Consider the following 19,643-nt stretch of genomic DNA (forward strand, 5'->3'; position numbering starts at 1 on the left):
ATACATACATACACACACATAGTGTGGCAGGAGCATATGTACATGGTACATATGTATGTATATATGTGTAGGGGAGACATATATGTGACCATCTTATGGGAATATAATCAATATATATATGTACATATGTGTATGGAGCATGTATATATGTATACATACATATGTATGGCATGTGTGTGTGTGTGTGTGTGTGTATATATATATATATATATATATATATGACCATCTTATGGGGAATATAATCTCAGTGGCTGACTCCTGGCTTTGAAATTCTGAGATTGCCTGAGAGTTGGCCTCAGTGGACTAAGAGGCACTCAGGAGCTGAGACATCAGGACTCTTAGTCACGCCTAGCCTGGTGACTCTGCTGTGTGACTTTGGACAAGTCACTTTCCCCTCTCTGAGCCCATTTTCTCATCTGTTAAATCTGATAATCTCTTGCCCACCTCCTGAAGTTATCATGAGAATCAGATTAGCTTATGAATGTAAATATATACTTGAGGAGTGGTGATTGTTATTGTTCGTTTGTTTGTTTTACCATTTTTACATGTGCCTTACCCTTTCTAGACACACACACTTGCCAGTTAATACGAGAATATGCCTGTACTGAATACAGAGCCCGAACAAGTCAATTTAACTGTTAGAAAGGAAAGACGGTGCCTCCATGCCGAATGAAGAACCCTTCTTGTAATTCGTGCTAGTTCAATTCCATGCCATTATAAATTCACCATTGATGTGCATGTGCTTGTTGGAAAAACACACCACAGATATACACAAAAGCCTCTTTGGTTATTTTCATCTGGGACAGGAGATGACACACATTGGCAGACAGAGGCTGATCTCTGTGTATCCAAGAGGAGTCAAGCCAGTCTGAGTGTATCTAACAGGTCAAGCTCTGAAATGAAGAAGCAATAAGCCAGTGAAATGGTACTATCACCGAAACATGATTGATCAATTGAATTCTATCAGAGACAGTGGACAGTGAGATTAACTCAGGCCTGATAGGTTCAATGAGTTAAAGCATGATGTTCATTTCAGCTTCATTTCACCAGTCTTTGCTTGTGAAATTGGTCAATCAATAGAGGTTGAAGATCATATATATATATATATATATTGAGGACCATCTTATGGGGAATATAATCTCGGTGGCTGGCTCTTGGCTGGGGCTGCCTGCCTTGGGTAATGGAGACAGAACAGGGAGTCCATCAGCCCCATCAAAATGGCCTGATATCTTCTCCAAATGAAAAGTATTTTTGGATCTCTGATGATTTATCTTTTTTTCCTCCCTCTCACTTTGATCTATGACAAAACCCATACCCATCTTGGAGAAATATAGTGATTTCTCCTGAAAACATTTGTGCAATGATCAGATAGATACACTTCAAAATACAAACCTTTTTTAAAAGTTATATTGTCCTTGGGAAAAAATAAAGTGTAATTTAAAAACTCAAATGGGGGTAATGCAAAGATATCAGAGTAAATACGATTTTTAAACCCTTTTATTTATTTATTTCTGCTCAGTGGGGGATGGGGGACAGACTGCTGCGTGCCTGAAAGCCTAAAAAAGGGATGCACGCAGGAGAACTCCTTCCAGGTATAATTAAAACGAAGCCTTTAGCATTTTTGGATCTCATTTAAAAGCACGATTCACAGAAACAAATCACCCTTTGCTCCTAATAATATTTCATTTGCTTTGGAGTATTTTCACTATGGTGGTTAACATTCTTCCTAATTAGTGTGCACATCTCTCTGTAAGGTGGAATAATTAGGTGCGACTATATGAGGTAATGGACTTGGACAGTGTGGATTAGAGAGAACAGACTTATCCTGTGGCAATGCACAAGGTATTACTTCCTGCCTATTCTTTGAGGTCATCTTGATTCATTTAATCACAAAGAAATCCCATCTCTTCATACCAACACCATGAGAGCTTCGATAATGTACTTGCACTGTTTGGACATTAGAGTATATATTAGGCTCTGGATAGTGGATAAGAGGGCTGAGCAGCTAGACAGCCCTGCGTTGACCCCTCTCAATTCCTGCATTTTAATCCTATCGAATTATAGCCCTTCCCCATGTACCCGACTTCTTGATGCTTCCAGGCCTTGGCATATACTAGTCCCTCTGGTTGGAATGCAGTTTCTCTTTTCTGTCCCTTTGGCTAATTTTTAAGCATCCTTAAGATTTAGGCTTTATCTTTTTCAGGAAGTCTGTCCTGATTTCTCCTGCCCCAAGTCTGGATTAAGTGAAGTGGTTTAGCGTAGAGTTTGGAGCAGACGCTGGAGCCAGATTGTTTAGATTTGGATCCCAGCTCCTCTGTCTTTAATCTGTGAGACCCTGGGCAAGTAGTTTAACCTCCTTGTGCCTCAGTTTCTTCATCTGCAAAATAGGAGGGGGCAATAACAGACTTGACATCACTGGGTTGTTGGGAGAATTAAATAGATAAGGGGCTTAGAATAGGGCCAGCACAGAGGAAGCATAGATCATGGTTGAGCTACTACCATTTGGCTCCTGAGGCAGTCTCTGCTTCTCAGGCTCCCAGCATTTACCTTACTACATTGGAATTATTCATTTGTCTACATCCTCCGCTCGAGGGCAGGGGCTAGAACTTACACCCCTCTCTTGCTCTGTTGCCAGCAGAGGACCATACACCGTTGGGAGTTTGGTGCATGTTGCTCAGGAGTGAACGGACCCAGGAGGCTCGGAACAGGAATCAGGGGACTCATGTTTTCCTAGACCCACCTTGCCTCAGACCTGCCTTCTGGCCCTGGACAAATCCCTTTGCCATCCCTGAGTGTGCAGTCATCAGTCTCTTGGGGCCTTTCTCTCCTTGACAGCCTATGACTTATTGGGTAACACACGGCACAATCGGATTCACTCTGGTCGAACGTGAACGTATTTGGCAATTTTACAATTTCGTGTTTTCCTTCTCCGAGAAGAAAGATTGAGTGAAACTAATGGCTGAGTAATGGTAGTGCCAATGGAATTTTCCTCCATGCCACTTTGATTTTTCTCAGTCTACGGCCCCAGTTTAGGATGGGATTAATAAAATCACCCGGAACAAAATCACATCAACTTTGGTTCTGGGTTGCCATGGGACATTTCCAACCCTGGTTGCCAGCACAGGGCCTGGCTCAGAGTAGACGCTCTGGAAATGTGGCTGACTGACTCATGTCGTCCGTGCCTGGAATCTCGCCCCTTATCTCAGCACCTTGTCCCCTCACTTTATCTCAGATCTGACTCAGATGGTCCCTCCTCCAGAGCTACCCTCCCTGTTGTTAGTCATCCCTAGGTCACCCTAAGCATCCAAACACCGCTGTGCAGAGAATAGAAGCTCCATATATTATTTTGAGTAGAAAAATTAATGGCATTTTGTTGTTGTCGTTGTTGGACTCCGAGCAATATATGACTTGCTGTGTTTTCCTTTTGGTGGGATTTGCCAGGAAGCTTAGAGCTCAATTGAGTTTTGGTAGTTTATCATCCTCTTGTTTAAAGTTTTATGAACTGCCCGAAATTTTTCTTAGAAGTAGGTAGAACATAAACTCTTCGTTGTTTACTCCTCTGTGATCACTGGTGGTCACCTCCCAAGATTTTCTACCAAGTTCTCTGAAGATACCAGAGACTGTCCCACTGTGGAGCTCCCTTGAACCACTCAGGCCTGCAGCCTCTTGAGTCACTCATTCAGTCAACAAACATTGATTGGCATCTCCTGTGTTCGAGGTGAGTCAGACATGGGCTCTTCCCTCAGAGAGCTCATACTCTTAGCAGGGAAGGAAAGAAACAGCAATCCTAGAAACAGCTCATGTTTATTGAGCACTTACTATGTGCCAAGTACTATGCTAAGCATTTTACATGTATTCTCATTCAATGCTTTCATCAACCACAGGTATCATTATTGTGCTATTTTATACATGAAAAAAAATGAGGACTAGAAAGGTTAAGAAAGTTTTCAAATATCATAGGCTTGTAAGAGAAAGAGTGAGGATTTGAACCTGGGCCTGTCTGAGTTTGGAGTGCTCAGGCTTCCCTAGTGTGCTGTACCACATCCACACAGTGCTTAGCTTCACTCTTAAGACATGTTAAGGGATGTGCAAGTGCTTTGCCACGTATTAGTTGTGACCTCGAACAAACGACTTATTACCTCTGCCAGTTTCCTCAGCTTATAAAATGGGGATTCCAGGAGGACCGACCTCACAGGATGAGTTGTGAAGAGAAAAATCCAGGCCATAGAGGTGGCCTGTGCTGCATGCTGAGGAAGCCCAGGAGACAAGGCAATTAATTCAGCCTTTGAACTTGGAGGCAGGCTTCAGAGAGGAGGTGGCATTTATGCTGAGCCTTATGGGCAGGGGTGAAGGATGAGTCAGCAGAGGGAATACAATGAATGATAGCATCCGGGAGTGACATGAAAGGACACTTGAGGAATGAGGAGTATGGTGTTGTGGGGTGACTGGAGAGGTGAGCCTGACTAGAGGGGTAGATCGCAGAGGCCTTCGGTTTTGTCCTGGGGAAACCCTTGAAGGGTTTTCCTGGTGAAAATGATGATGACAGCAGCTAACATTGTTTGGTCATTATCTTTGTGCCAGGTACCCTGCTAGGCACCTCACTCGGATTATCTCATTCCTTACAAAAGCCCTAGGGATTGTCCTGCATACCATTGTTCCCAGTTTAGAGACAAGGAAACACAGGACTTTGGTTTTAGTAGTTGACCTGAAGGGGATAGGGAAGTGGAGAAGGCACTGGATCTTCAGACAAAAGACCTGGGTACAAAACCCAGCCAAGGCTCGATTACTCAACCTCTCTGAGCCTCAGTTTCTTCATCTGTAAAATGGGATAAGAATACACATCTCACACAAATGTTCTAAGGATCAATGCAATTTAAGGATGTAAAAATAACTTGGTTCAGTGTCTGGCACTGAGCAGTACTCATCCAGGGTAAGGTCACGGGTGCTGGGAGAAGCTTGTGTCTCCATCACTTCTGTCAGTACCCCTTCTTTCTTTGCTAGGGATAATGTTCTATTAATTGTATGCAGGGCATTTTGATAATGTAGCCCCAGAGCAGATACCCTGTCTCATTCCTTTTATAGCCTATAGTCATACCTAGTCCCTCCTGTGGAGAAATTCTGGAGCTGCTACTGCCCTCGCAAACTTCTGTTGCATCTGAAACAATTTCTTCAAGGTGCAAATTAGCCTGGTCTGAATTTGGTTGGTCTCTGCTTTGTAGACTTTTGGGATGGAACCCCTTTTAAGCTACTGCTGCCATTTGAGGACACCAAGCTCCTTTGCTCACCAGTTGTCCCAGGTTGTACCAGTTCAATCTTCCCAACCACCTTGGCTCTAGACTGCAGTGGCAGATGGTCTGCCAAGACCTCGCTCTGCCTCCTGTCTTCATCGGGGAAGGCAGGTCTGGGGGCATAGTGGTGTCAGAGTCCTAGGAGAAGAAGCAGCAAACAGGCTGAATGTCAGCTACCATGGTACCCTTGCAGGCCAGATCTGGAGAGGACCTCAGACCTTGGGGTAAGGGTTGGGGGATGCAGTAGTGCATGAAAGCATTAATGGTGGGATCTGGGAATTATTTTCACAATTATTTTCACAATTTCAAAAAGATGAAGGGTAAATGTATCCCAGTGAAGAAAAAAAAGATATTTTCTTGTCTCTGACTTCCTCTCAGAAGTCCCCCAACAGCCTCCCTCTCTTCATATGTTCATCTCTAAACCAAGTATTGGCAAAAATAGGCTCAGGCAATCGTTTAGGAGTAAGACGACTATTGGGAGGGGGTCCTCTACAAAGACTGCACAAAGAACCAAGTGGGAAAATAAGTTAATGCTCACTTAATACTATTTAGTAGACAAAATCTTGGCAGGTTTTGGAGGAGAAAACAGAAATGACTGCCTCAGGTTCCTCAGTTTATTGATGGGCCCCTGAGGCCCAGAGAAGGAGAGGAACTTGCCTGGGCTCACACAGCAAGTAAGGGCAGAGCTGGGGCTAGAACCCAGGTCTGCTGGCTCCCAACCTTTTTCCCATTGGGCCCTGCCACTGCCCTGCCATGCTGAGGAGCAGCTGTGGGGATAAAGGAGGCTCTGTGGCCCTGGCTTTGCCTGGGCTCTGTAGAGAAATGGGACTTTGAGAGAGGCTGAAGGTCTACCCAGTGGCCCCAGCCTCCTTCCCCAGGGCTCCTGGGCCTCTGGCAAGGGGTTCCATCCCAAAGACCATGATGCCAGAAGGGATTATGGAGATTCCTGTTTGATTTTATTTTATTTTTCCTCCCAGTGAGCATCTGCAGACATAAAGTACATGATGATTTTTAGAGAAACAAACCAGATGATTTTTAGAGAAACAAACCAGAAACAAACCCTCCAAGAAAAATGCAAACCCCTCGAATCTGTTGTGTTCTGAAGAAAATGCAATGGGTTTATGATCTTTTAAGACACACAAGAGACAGCTTTCTCTTGACAGATGGGAATCTGAGGCTATTTTGCTTCCTCCCCCTTTGCGTGACCAGACCCGATTGTGTAAAGCTTTTAGCTTCAAAGCCAGGTTGTGAATAACATTGGTTTAACCTGAAATTTAAAGCCAGCATTTCTTTGCTCCCTGAGACGGGGCTTCCTGCCCCTTGCTCCCCTGAAGCTAGCTTCCAGAATGTTAATTCCAACAGCCATGGTTGACTAAGCTCAGCACTGGGTCTATTACATATTATTTGATTTGGAGTAGAAAAAAAAGATTTAAAGATACCATGCCCCCTGTATACCTTTGTACTTTTGCCCATGTCTGTCCATATATTTAAGCATACCATTCACATTGCAAGTTCACATTTTTCTCCCTGGAATAAAATGGGTCCAAACATTTCTGTAGCTTGTTTTCAAGACTACATTCCCCAGTGAAGTCAGACAGCATCTTTGTGGCACAGACGAGAAACACTACGGAAACTTCCATTGGAGGCCTGGAGGTTCAGACCTGCCTTCGTGCTGGAGATGATTTTCTGGTATTCATTTTTGTAGCTGTCCCTGAGCATGTCATCTGTTTGTGCACTCACTGTGTGTGGCATCCAGAGGCAGTTCGGTTGTGTCCCTGGCCTGAGAACCATGTGCCATTTTTCAGAGTATTTATCTTGATTGACACGTGCACATTTACTGGTCTGGTTACTTTTCAATTAATGTTTTTCTCTTCTGCTGGACATAACTCCATGGGGACCAGGGCTGGGCTAGTTTTTGCCCATGACTGTATGCCCAGCGTTAGCATAGTGCCTGTTCACTACAATTGCTTGATGGACAAGAGAATGAATGAATGAGATCAGATGGAGGGATTCTGACATTTGCAGATTAGACCTGTGGTGTGAAGGTGATTGTCACAGGTATTACTAATGTGTTCATTTATTCCAGAAATATTTTCTGTGGAGGTGACAAAGATGAATTAATTATGGTCTCTCCTCCCTCAAGGTAGCTAAGAGTACAGTGTGAGAGTGAAGGGTCCAGGGAGAAAATGGTTAAAGGGAGAAGCAACTGGGACAAGACGGAAGGCATCCTGGAAGAGGTGACATGTGTCCTTGCAGGCTTTGTCTGTCCTGGCAATAGCGTGTATGTCAATGAGGAGTGGTTTATATTTCATATGGACTCAGTGGATCACCTGTGGCTGACAGGCTGACTCCACACATCACCTTCAAATGCCTACAAATGCAAATTTTATGTTGCCAGCCCCTAGCCTTTCCAAAAGATGAGACCTGGGAGCAGGGCTTAGAAAGCAGGGCTTGATCTAAAGAAACTAGCAATTCAGGCCCCAGGACTGAGCAATGCAAGGGCAATGGTTTCCCCCAGCCCCCTCCTGTGACTCCCTACTCCTCCCCCAGCAAAGCTCAGATCCTTTCCGGGGCCTCCCTAGGCCTCCGTGGCTGCCTGGCCTGACCCCAGCCTGCCTCTCCAGAGCCCTGTGGAGTCTCCTCCTCTCACTCCCTCTGTTCCTTTCATCTCTTCTCATCTCCAAGCCTTCGTACAGGCGTTCTTCCCCGCCTGGCATGCCCCCTCCACCTCCCACTCCCTTTTCCCTGTAGTTCCCTTGTCCTTCATTCTCAGTTTAAATATGACCACTCCTTGGAAGACTTCTTGGATTCTTCCCCTTTATACAAGTCATATATATATATATTTCTATGTACCTTTTCTACTTAGCAGTAATCAGTTTGTAGTCATGTGTCTGTTTTCACAAGTACTTGACTGAAGTGAGCTGCCTTTTCTAGATTGGAAAGAGAAGGCTGTCTTGGTCATTACTGTATCTTCTGTTTTTGTTTTTAGTATTGCCTGGTACAGAGTCAACACCTACTATTTGTTGAATGAGTGAATAAATGATTATATGTTTAGAAGTATCTGAAGCCTTCTTAAGGACATGACAGACCTTAGGTGTCTGTGCAAAGTGACAAAGTAGACTTCAGCCACCTTCTCAGTAAAGAAAATGAGTGGAAGTGCTGGCTGGAGCGAGAGCAGCAAGAGCCATCACGGTCAGGGTGAATGCCTGGAGAGGTGACTCTTTCCAGACTGGAGAGGTGACTCTTTCCAGCCTACAGTTTTCCACGTGGAGTATCTGAGTGACCAAGACAGCTTGGACACTCTCCCAGGCTCAGCTCATGGGTGCCATGGCTGACTTTCAGAAAGCCAGAGCAGGATGCAGCAAGTCTTCTTCCTGGAAGACTCAGTGCAGATCCCAGCGAAGCTGCATCTGCTTGGAGTATGCGTGGTGTCCATGGGGGGACCCCCAGTGCATGGACTTGAGCTGGCCAAGTGCTCTGAGCCTTTACTCTGTGCTGGGCCCTACTCAGTGACCAGACGGTGACCTTGTCCCTGGGAGTCCTTAGCCAAGCCAACCTCTCTGAGCTTCCTCTCTGAGTTGTGCAAAGAGCCCAGCCTGTGAATACGGTGGGAGAGGACGAGCCTGAGGACATCTGTAGGAGGATGGCCTTGCTGGCCGGGACAGGCTTCCTGAAGGGGCAGGATTGGGACCAGTCTGATGGGGGAGCCTGAGTGGGAAGGAAGAGGTGGGCACTGCCCAATTAGGGGCAGGCAAGGCCTTGCTTGGTAGGAGTCGTCAGGAGCTGGCTGACAGAAAGGAGCCTTCATTAAGAATATTGGGCCTGGCCGGCAGGCTGCACAGCCAGGATATCTGGCCAGAGCAATAGCTGAGGAGAAGCAAGCCGAGCCTCTTTCCCTCATGTGTGTGTACATATGCACACAAGTGCAGAGCACCTTTGATAATAGTCATTTGGTGGATGGATGCCAATCAGTGCGAGATAATGCTGAGCAGGCACAGACTAGGCCATGGGCTCCCACATCCTGTTGTCTTGGTTTACAATAGGAACGGTTCCCAAGGGGATGGACCATGATCCATGATAGAAGAAGAGCCTCATGATGTTCATGAGGATGATGTCCTGTGGGCAGGGGCAGGGACCCAGCCTATGGTATCCTCTTGGGTCAGAATTGATCTGGGATTTCTTTTCTCAGGGGGCTCATGAGCCACTTCAGAAGTCCCTTCTCATAGAAGATGCTGGGGTGCTCTGAGCTGTCAGACTCCACAGAGCCTCTGAAAAGCCAACACTCACCTGAACACCCAAAGCTGGTGTCTTTGTTCAAACGTCAGGCCTCGCATTGCAGTTGTCTCCAGATAGGACAGTTGCATCTCAGTGACACAATATCTCACTTCTTCAAGCTCCTTGGTTAGGCCTTATTATGCCTTATGTGGGTGGAGTTTTGACAGGACAAATGAAGTCTAGGTCAGCAGTGTCAGCACACTGCGGGGAGGGGGAGGTTGGGCACGGCCCGTGTAAGAAGGGCACCTGTCAGCAAGAGATCTGATGTGTGCTGGTTCCCCCTGCACTCCCCAGTGGCAAAGGCAGAGGCTGTGCCTCTGGGCCTGGGTTCCAGCAGTATCTCCAGACAGCCCTGCGTGAGCAACGTGGTCTTAGAGGGCCCTGGGAAATGGTGGCCCTGGAGACCCTTTCCTCACTGGAAACATTTGCCTTTCTTGCTTTCTCTCATTTTGAATGGTTTAAGTTCAAGGCTTACAAAAGATATTTCATCCCATTTACTTTTTTATTGATAATTCATAATACTTTCATTGACATGTAAGCATCATCACCAGAGACTGTTACAGTGTGAAGAGCTGTACAGAACACATAGAGAATTTAACTCTATACTTCCTTAGTAATTTACATTTTTCAATGGCAATACATTTAAAGTTCTGCAACAGAATAAAACAAGCATGCTATAAAAAGTCTCCCCTTCACTTTCATCCAGTTCATTCCTACCTCCTTGAATGAGTAAACACTCTAAATGTGTCTTATGTTTCCTTCCAGAGTTCCTAAGGAAATATATATATATGCATTTACATAAAATTTTATATAAAATGCATCTAATATGTATATGCATTATATATAATATATGTTATATATGTATGTACTATAAAATTATATTAGATAATCACATTATAGTAATGTAATATATTAGTATATAAGATGTATATTAGATATAAATATGTAGAATGCATTACATAAAATTCATTTAATATAAAATGCATATAAAGTCCTATTTTCTTCATTTTTACACAGAAAGTTATGATTATGCATGCTTGCTGTACCGTGCTTATTTATTTTTCATATAACAAATGTATTTTGAAGGTCTTCCATGTCAGTTCAGAGGGCGTCCTCTTTCCTCTTTGCAGACACACGGGATTGCATGGCATGGACATACCAGGACTTATTTAACAACCCCGTACAGTATACACTCTTGGGTTGTTTCCAGTCTTTTGTTGCCAGAACCTGTACACATATCACTTCCCATATGTGTAAGTCTAGGTATAAAATAAATTCCCAGAGGTGCAATTGCTGTATCAAAGGGAATGTCCATTCATGATCTTGATAGATTTTGTCAAATTGTCTAGCACAGGTGGGTGACCAATACGCTCCCGCCAGAACAGCATGAGAAAATCTGTTTCCTTACAGCCTTCCAAACAGTGTTTTATTGACTAGTCACATGATGTGGTGGCAAATGTCCCAGGTAAAGGCATGAACTCTGGGACAAAACTGCACCTCTAAGGGGATCATCAATGCAGTGAGGTAGTGGCACCTGCTGATTAAGCCTCTGAATCAACCTGAGCTCCAGCCTGCAGGCAAATCGCTCAATCTCTAGACCTCAATTTTCTCATCTGCAAAACAAGAAAATAATATCATCTTCGTTGGGGTCATTGTGAGGGTTAGATGAGATGATGCATTTAAAGAGGGCTTCGCACAGTGCCTGGCACGTGGCTCTGGGAGGCTGGCTGTGCACTCAGCAGGAGGGTGACTTTGGCCCAGACCCCCTTGTCTGTTTCCTCTCTTGTCAGGGAGGGAGCGGGGTTCATGGGTCTCTCAGCTCCCTTCCCGGTCTCAGGGTCTGACATTTCTTTCTTCAGCAACTTGTGTGAGCTGCACTCACCCTTTCTCTCTCATGCTCATCAAAGGTATTCAGGAGTCTCCAGTGCCGAACGGTCACTCACTGCCGGGCAGAGATTTTCTCCGGAAGCAGGTGCGGGGAGACCTGTTCACGCAGCAGCAGCTGGAGGTACTGGACCGTGTGTTTGAGAGGCAGCACTACTCGGACATCTTCACCACGACGGAGCCCATCAAGCCCGAGCAGGTAATCCCCACGACTCACTGCCCGCCACACCTGCCACTCAAACAGAGGCCTGGGTTGCTTCCCTGAAGGCATCTGGCGGGGTGCGGGTGAGAGTGCCAGGTTCTCCTCAGAGGCGGGTTTCTCTCTGTTCTCAACCAAACTTGGCCAGTTGTAGCATCCCATGAGGTCAGGAGGACTTGTTTGGGACTCCGGTGACTTCTTGCCCTGGTGCTTCTGTCTCTTTGGCTGTCCAGGGGGGTCATGATTTGTCTGGCTGCTCTGCCATTGCTGAATGGTGGCCTTTTCCCAGGGCTCTTTGTACAGGGAAATGTAATGATCTTTTGGGCCACTTGAGGTGGTCTTGGGTCATTATCCCGTCAGTCAGGGTGAAGGTGGAAATATGTAAGCACCCTACGGCCACATGCCATGTTATCGTGTACCCCACTGTCAGCCATCTCGTCAGGTCGCCCTGTCTGCTTTTAGAGACTGAATCCAAGAATCTGGAAACGAAGAAGTGTCTCACTGGACACACATCTAGCTGGGTCATTTGCAAGAGAGGGAAAGCAGTGAGAAGATGACTGTTGCTGAGCAGCCCCCTGCTCTGCCCTGGGCCTGAGAAGCAGTCACTGCCTATGGCTGCAGATATGGGACAAGAAAGGCTCTGCCCGGCGAGAGGCTCTTGGGGACTGGATAAGGTCCAGATTCAATTCAGGAAACTCGTTCCTGATGCCCAGTCAGCACCAGACCCTGGGCTGGCTGGTTTCTTTGCTGGCATGCGTGGCTCAGACGTGGTTCCTGACTGCAGAGAGCTCCCATTTGGCGGACGAGTCAGAGAGACCTTGAGCAATGACTCTCTCAGCAGTTGGCTAGCTAGTACTGGTAGTAAAGACTGGCCTTGCTGAGCTTCTTCTACATACTAATTGGATGATGCGTCTGAAGTTTTTCCAAAGAGCCATTCAGAAATCAGGTAGACTGTGTGCACAAGCTCCAGTGGGGAGGAAAGGTGCCAGAGAGGACATTGAATGGTGAGGAGTGGGCAGGGCCTCAGTTGACAGTTTAACTGTCTCTCAGCATTTCTTGTGAGGGCTCTCACAGACTATCTACTCACTTTGTTTTCAGATGAGGAAACAAAACCCAGAGAGGCAAAGAGACTTACCTAAGGCCACACAGCAAGTTATGTATTCACTTAAGAAACATTGATGAGTGCCTACTATGTGCACGGTACAGAGCTAGTTACTAAGGGTACATGAGTGAACAAGAAAGGCTTGGACTTGACCTCAGGGAGCCTTACAGATGTGTGGAAGAATCATAGTAAATAAGAACAGCCCAAGGGTTTGTTGATTACAGGTGTGCTAGGTGCCGAGGAGGGGCTGTCTGAGTTTCTCTGAAAGCATAAAGCAGAGACTGAGCCGGCTTGAAGGGGAAATGCACTTATGCTGAGCCCTGAAGGGGCTGGGCTGAATCAGGAGAAGGGACCCGGGGGTGGGAGAATGCGGCTGGCAAAGGGAAGAGCAAGTGTGAAGGCCGTAAGGTGAGAGGGAGCACGGCAGGAGTGAAGAATGGAAAGAGGGCCGGCGGCGTGCTGCAAGGAGTGGGCTGCCAGGAGGGGTGGGAGGTGATGTTGGGGAGATGGCCCTGGTTGTGCAGGCTGCGGTCAGGATTTTGGTCTTTTCTTCTACAAGTCAAGTGAAATCTCCTCTGGGAATGACTTAGTCGTCTGGGCTGGACAGAGCTGATCCCGCAGAGTCTAGATGCTGGGCTTTAGGGAAATGGGTCTATTTCCATCACAAACAGCCTTTCCCACTGCTCAGAGCCCTTCGGAGAGCTGGCTAGAGCCACATTTCATCTAACGCAGGAGGAGAAAGAAAAGGGGCTCAATCAGGAAAACCTTCTTGAATGAGGCCTACCTTTCTCTTCAGAATATGGGAAAAAAAATTTATCTTCTAACCGTTGGCAAGGTCAGATAATTTTAGCTCTAGCAGGACTACGGAGGCAAACTTTCAACTCTTTTATTTTTGAGAGGCCCAGAGATGGGACAGGGTTAGTGTGAAATCACCCAGCATGTGAGTGCTGAAGAGTGAGGGCCCAGGCACAAAGCCTCCAGCGTTTCTATTAAACCCTTATTTGCTCAGCGCAGACATCCAGTGTTAGTGACTATGCTTCCTCTGTGTTTCACAGGATCCTCACGGAGACTGAGAATCTCGGTCGTAGTTCATTTCACTTGGAATGCCCAGAAAGAAGGGGCAGAAACTACAGGGCTTCATAATTGGGAGGAGTCTATTCATGTATCCACTCACTTGCTCAGACACTCTCATATGCTCATTTATCCAACATATTTCTTGCATGCTGGCCGTGAGCCTGGCACAGTGCCAGGTACCCAGGGGAGGAAGGACGAATCAGGCATCAGCTCTGCCCACAGCCTCACAGGGGCAGTGTGATGTGGATTCAGACTTTGCAAGGCAAGGGAGAAGGTTCTGTGAGCCCTGATGAATGGAGACGTTGAACTGAACTAGGAGCATCAAGGGTGATGTAAGGGAGGGGGTAATGTTGGGGGACAGGTTGATAGGCCCATGTAGAGATGGGGCCTGACAGGGAGGAGACCTGAACTGCACACTCTGCGAGGGCTTCTTTTCTAGCAGTCCTGCTGTGTCCTTCAGAATGACGCGGACACGGCTGTGGGCCTGTCTCCTCTGACTGCGTGGGCTGAGGCGGGGCCTGCAGGCGAGACTTGTGGTGCCATAATGACTGACTCAGAGCTTTCTGGTTAATCTGCTTCACCTCCCTGTAATGTGCCATAATTAGGAGAGATGGAAGGTGAGGCCGCGGGGCTGCCGGGCAAACGCACAGGCACTGGACTATGAATGACATACCCTCGCTCCCAATTCCCAATCACTCTGGACAAATGGTGGTCCGAGCAAGGGGCCGCAGGCTGGGAAGGCAGATGTGTCAAGGATACAGGTTCCTCGAGCCTCTTCATGCTTGCTTTTGCTTTGCCCTGTGAGCCCCAAAGCGGCATTTCGGTGGCTCCAGGAAGGGGACCTGGAGCACTGGCCGCTGAGGCTGGCCCTTCTTCCATTGTGAACAAATCTGTGACTCCAAGGGCTTGTGGCCTATGTGGGGGGCTTGCTTTCAGTTTCATTGAGCAGCCTGGAGGGGAAGAAAGAGCATTTGCTAGCCTTGGAATTGGGGGAGTTTGACGTGAGTCCTGGTTCTGCCCTGTTGGGCAAGTCACTTTTTCTCTGGAAGTCAGTTTCCATGTCTGTGGCAGTAAGAATTGTGATTTCGATGACAACAGCAGCAGTGGCGGTGGCAACAGCAACAATAACAATAGTGATCTTCCTCGCCTATGCATGATACTGCACACTTTTCAAAGATCTTTCGCATTCATTCTCTCATTGGACTCTTAATGTAAATGCCTGCTAAGCAGGCTGGGCAAGATTTGTGAGCCCCATTTTACAGACTGGAGCATTTTTTCCCTAGATTGTTCACTACATTTTCAGGCCCAGGTGGCTTCTGGGACTAGTCAAGGCCACCGAGTGGGCATTTGACCTCAAGATCCTGTCTTCATCTTGTGCAAGATGGTTACAGGGGCTTCATGTCCCCAGACAATTCTAGGAGCCAGTTTTCTGATGGCCGGTTTTCAGAACTGGTCTTTTGCAGCCAGAATCCACCAATCAGCATCCTCAGAGACTTGCCCTAGGCTTGGGTCGTCAAATCCTCTTAAACCACCCACCCAACAGCCCCTGAGAAGAACGTTCTTTCTTCTTCAGGGCCAGGCTGAGGTTCTGCCAATCACTGCCACAAGCTCACTTTGTTGCGTTTCCTGCCAAGATCTGTCCTGGGTGGATGGGCCCAGGCTTCTCGCTTTTTACAGGGAAACTTAGTAAACCCTTGGCCCTGGGTAGAAGGGGTTAATGTATACACACTCCTGGGGCAATGAAACACTTCCTTTTCAAAACGGTTATCGAAAAAGCAATTCTGGTTTCCCTACATGTGGAGCGAGTAAAAATCACCTTGGAAGAGAAGAGGAAAAAAAAAGAAACAACTGCTGGTGGCGTGCGTGCCTGTTGCGAACAGTGGAATCTGTTTCAGTAAAACTCGAGCTGACATCGTCGTGGGCGTTGTGCTCCTGGCAGGAGCTGGTCCCTCCTCCGGCCTCGGTAGGAAGGCCGCCATCGAGCACAGCCTGCCATATTTACTCTCGGCAGACTATTAACCAACACCAGGCTATTAATCTGGCTTTTGAGCCTTCACTAAAGCCCATAAAAGCTCACAGTTGTCAAATGGAGTTCATTTTAATTTCCTTTCAATCACAGTAAATTATTCAGGTGATAAATCAGCTGGAGCAGCCTCCTGGCTGTAATAGAAACCCTAATTCCTGGCTAATTATCCAGCCCATTGCTGCCAACAGATCAATACGGGCACAAAATGGAACGGGCCCAGGGCCCTCCCTCCCATTGGGCCAGAGACAGAAAGACAGCTGGGGAAGGGGGACGTGCTGCTGACCTCCTGGGAAGTTCAAAGGTCACAGGGGTTAAATTGGGAGAAGGCCTGTCCCTTGTCTAACAGAGAAAGCCACCAGAAATGCCTCCTGCTCTTGTAAGCTGCTTTGCCCTCTGAACGGTGGCATTTCTTCGGGCTGATAGGCCTGGGGCCGAGCATTGCCTCCTCCTGTGGGCGTCCTACTCCTCGAAAGGGGCTGGTTTGTGTTTCTAAGTGTGACTGAGCTTAGTCATCAGGGATGGCCTTGAACAACTACGTGAGTCAGAAAAAGGGCTGGAGACTGGGGAAAAGAGGTGGCAGACACACTTTCTTCAGGAATCTCATGTTCCTCTGTGGTGGGTCTGTGCCCACCAAGAGAGGACGGGGTGAGGAGACAGGTGTACAGGCTGAGAAAGGGGGATGGCTTCCTGGAGGAGGTGTCATGAGTGCTGCACCTTGAGAGGTGGGCAGAATCCAAATCTGTAAACATGGTAGAGTTGCCTGGAGAGGACATTCTAGGCAGAAGGAACAGCATGGGCAAAAGTATGACGGAATGCCAGTATGGCAAGGAGCTGCAAGCTGGTCTAGGTGGTTGGAATGCAGGGTGAGTGAAATGAAGCCAGGGATATTGGGCCGGAAAAGCAGGAGAGGACCTAATCCCCAGAGGGCTGGAATGTGGACATGAGGAGGTTTTGCTTTGCTTCCGAGTCACTGTGTCCTGAGGAGGCCTGAGTCTGTGGCCTGGACTACTCTGCTCGTGCAGAAGCAACCTTCACCGGGGTCTCCTGCCTCCTGCCCTGTCCCTGCTGCTCCTGTTAGATCTCTTTTCCTGAAACCCATCGCCATGAGAGCCCATCAGGGTTTCCCACCACTCGAAACCCCGACCACAGCCTTTCATCCCCACTACAGCCTTCCATCTCCATCATGACCTTTTACTGTCCCATGCTCTTCCGCCTGCCCACTAGATGTTCTGACTGTGTCTGGGCCTGACCCCTTGCTACTAACATGGGCTGGGCTCTTCCTCTGTTTGAGGAGGCCGTGGACCATGGGCTGGTGTGTGTGTGTGCATGTGTGTGTGTGTGTGTTCGTGCATACACATGCATGTGCATGTGTGTGTGTGTGTGCACGTGTGTGTGTGCATGAGCAGGGAACACCAGGGATGGCTCTGAGCAGGCAGGGTGGCAGGTACTGCAGTTATTGTTCCTTTCTTAATGTTGTTCTCACTCCAAGCTCCTGCTCACAGTTTCCCTGCATGGAACATTCTTTCAGCCTGTTTCTAAATCTACCCTGTCCACACCCAGCAGGAGTCCTGCCTGCCCTGGGAGGTCTTCACTGACCCACATCAGCCTGCACTGACTTGCCTCCTGCATCAGGTTCTAATCATTACTGTAGTCATTGCTGTAGTGACTGTGTATTCATTGCTTACCAGGTGCCTGGCTGTGTTCTGAGGAGAATCCTTCTTGCTTCTTTTTCTCCTCATCAGAGCAAGAAGAAGCCTTTGTAAGATTTTAAACCAAGGGCTCTCAGGATCCAGTCCAATACAGATTAGATTATTCTGGCTGCTGTCAGGAAAGTTGGAGGGTTGGGAACCAGAAGACTATTGCCAAGGTGCAGACAATGTTGCTGTACCCTAGATATCGCTATGTCCCTGCAGACGGTTGCCTACCCAGTCTTGGCCCCATGATACACTGCTTCTCTCCTCTCCCCTCCTCTCCACTCCCCTGCCCCCTCCCACCTACCCCCATATCTCCCCTACCCCCAAATCTCTATCCAGGCTCCTATGATTATTCGAGTTGGGCTCAGATTTGATTCTGAGCTTCCTGATGATCAAAGCAAAATGGGAAACACAAGTCAGTTGTGTGTTTCTCACTGTCCACCAGGGGAAAATAGGCCAGTTCCCCAAAGGAAGCCGGGTTTTTTTCTGACAGAGTGGAAAGGAAATTGTCACGTGGGCTTCCAGTGAGGGAGCCTGTGGAGGCAGTGGGCACAGTCCCCAACACACCTGTAGAGGTGCTACAGCAGGTACTACAGGGCTCTGTCCTATGGGTTAATGTAATGACTACACACCTGTCGGTGTATTTCTTTAGGGGCAGCTCTGCTGTGACCACACAGCTCAAGAATGCAGCCTTTCTAATAGCCCAGCCTAAACTTAAAAAAAACCCAGACACTCTGGGGCGGCCATTCCTAGATTTTTCAATTTTATTGTCCAGGAAGATGTGTTACTATTTTGGGATTTTCTGATCTCCTGCCACCAAGGGTACCCCTGGGAAAATGTCCCTGCCATTTGGAGAAGGTTTAATCTATAGGAATATACCTCCCATCAATTCACCTCCATCAATTCAACTTTTGATGAGAAGAATTTAGTGGTTTGCATTTGACTTCTCTGATGAGGGCTTGGTGTGCAAGAACTTGGAGAATGTTGAAGGAAGGAAGAATCATACATTTTAGAGATGAAAGAAGCAAATGGCTCACCCACGCAGTTGCCGATGGAGAAGACTGAACCAAGAGAAGGCATGGGTGGATCTTCCCATGGGAAGCAGGCAGTCCGACCTAGTTGCTACCTGGAAGACTTCTGATGTCAAGGCACAATGATGCTGCCCAGTGGTGAACTTGGTCCAGTGAATGTCCTGGGCTCTGACCAGTCAGATCAGCGACTTCTCTCATGGAAGGTGCTATAAGAGAGTGAAGAGAGTGGTAGTGGCAGGGAGAAGGGCAAAAGTCCTTTTCCCATTTCTTCCCAGCATGAGGAGATGGGGTAGAAACCTCTTCCTGAACTGAGATGCTTATGCAAGATGACTTGAATGTCATCTTGCCTTTAGAATGAGGTAATGACAAGGATTATGCTGGAATTCTTGCTCCCTAGCGGTACTGGGTACCTCTAGACCATTCATACTCTCCTTTTTCCTTCTACTGTCATCATCTCAGTGACCCAGGGTTGAAAATTACATGGACTCTGTGGAGCCTCAGCCTTCTTCATTAGGGATGCCCATTTCTTCCTAAAGAACTTTTAAAATATTTTCTAAACAAGAGAGTACTCTGAGTATTTTTGTCTTTCTGTGGATCAAGCAGAAGGGTGTCTACCCAAGAAAAATCACTGTGCTGCATTTGCAAGACTAAGGAATATTTGAGGGAACACTGAACAAGTTGCCATACTATAAAAGCATGGGACAGACCCCTGGGCTTTCGTGATGGCTCTTGGGATAGTCATTTTTCTCTGGATCATGGTTTCTGCATTTGAGGTGGGGGATTAGACTGGGACATCCTTGAGATCTGTGCCAGCTCTAACATTCTGTGAGAGATAAAACAAATTGGAAATCTATCTCTTATTTTTATTTTGACTTGTTTACAGTTTTTCCTGTTGTCTATTCCACCTTTTAGATGACAGGAAAATTCTGTGTATGTGGGATTTAAAGATTACAAGCAAATTGTCAAAGAGCTGCCTGTGCCTTGCTATGATGTTCTTTCATTCATTTATTCATTCATTCATCCAAGAAATTTTTTACAGATATGCCATGTCAGTGACATTGACCACCTGT

General features: G+C 47.1%; 1 protein-coding gene across 9 annotated transcripts in view; it reads left to right on the top strand.

Moving 5' to 3' along the window:
- PAX5 (paired box 5) overlaps positions 1–19,643 on the top strand; it is a 175,008-nt gene that overhangs the window by 51,459 nt on the left and 103,906 nt on the right. For all 9 annotated transcript variants that reach the window (XM_039856632.1, XM_039856641.1, XM_039856647.1 and 6 more), the window contains one exon: positions 11,471–11,646. In XM_039856632.1, the coding sequence (XP_039712566.1) occupies positions 11,471–11,646 (176 nt within the window). The remainder of the gene's footprint in view (positions 1–11,470; positions 11,647–19,643) is intronic.

Source organism: Pteropus medius, unplaced genomic scaffold (genome assembly GCF_902729225.1).
Source record: "Pteropus medius unplaced genomic scaffold, Ma_sr-lr_union100, whole genome shotgun sequence".
Taxonomy (NCBI): domain Eukaryota; kingdom Metazoa; phylum Chordata; class Mammalia; order Chiroptera; family Pteropodidae; genus Pteropus; species Pteropus medius.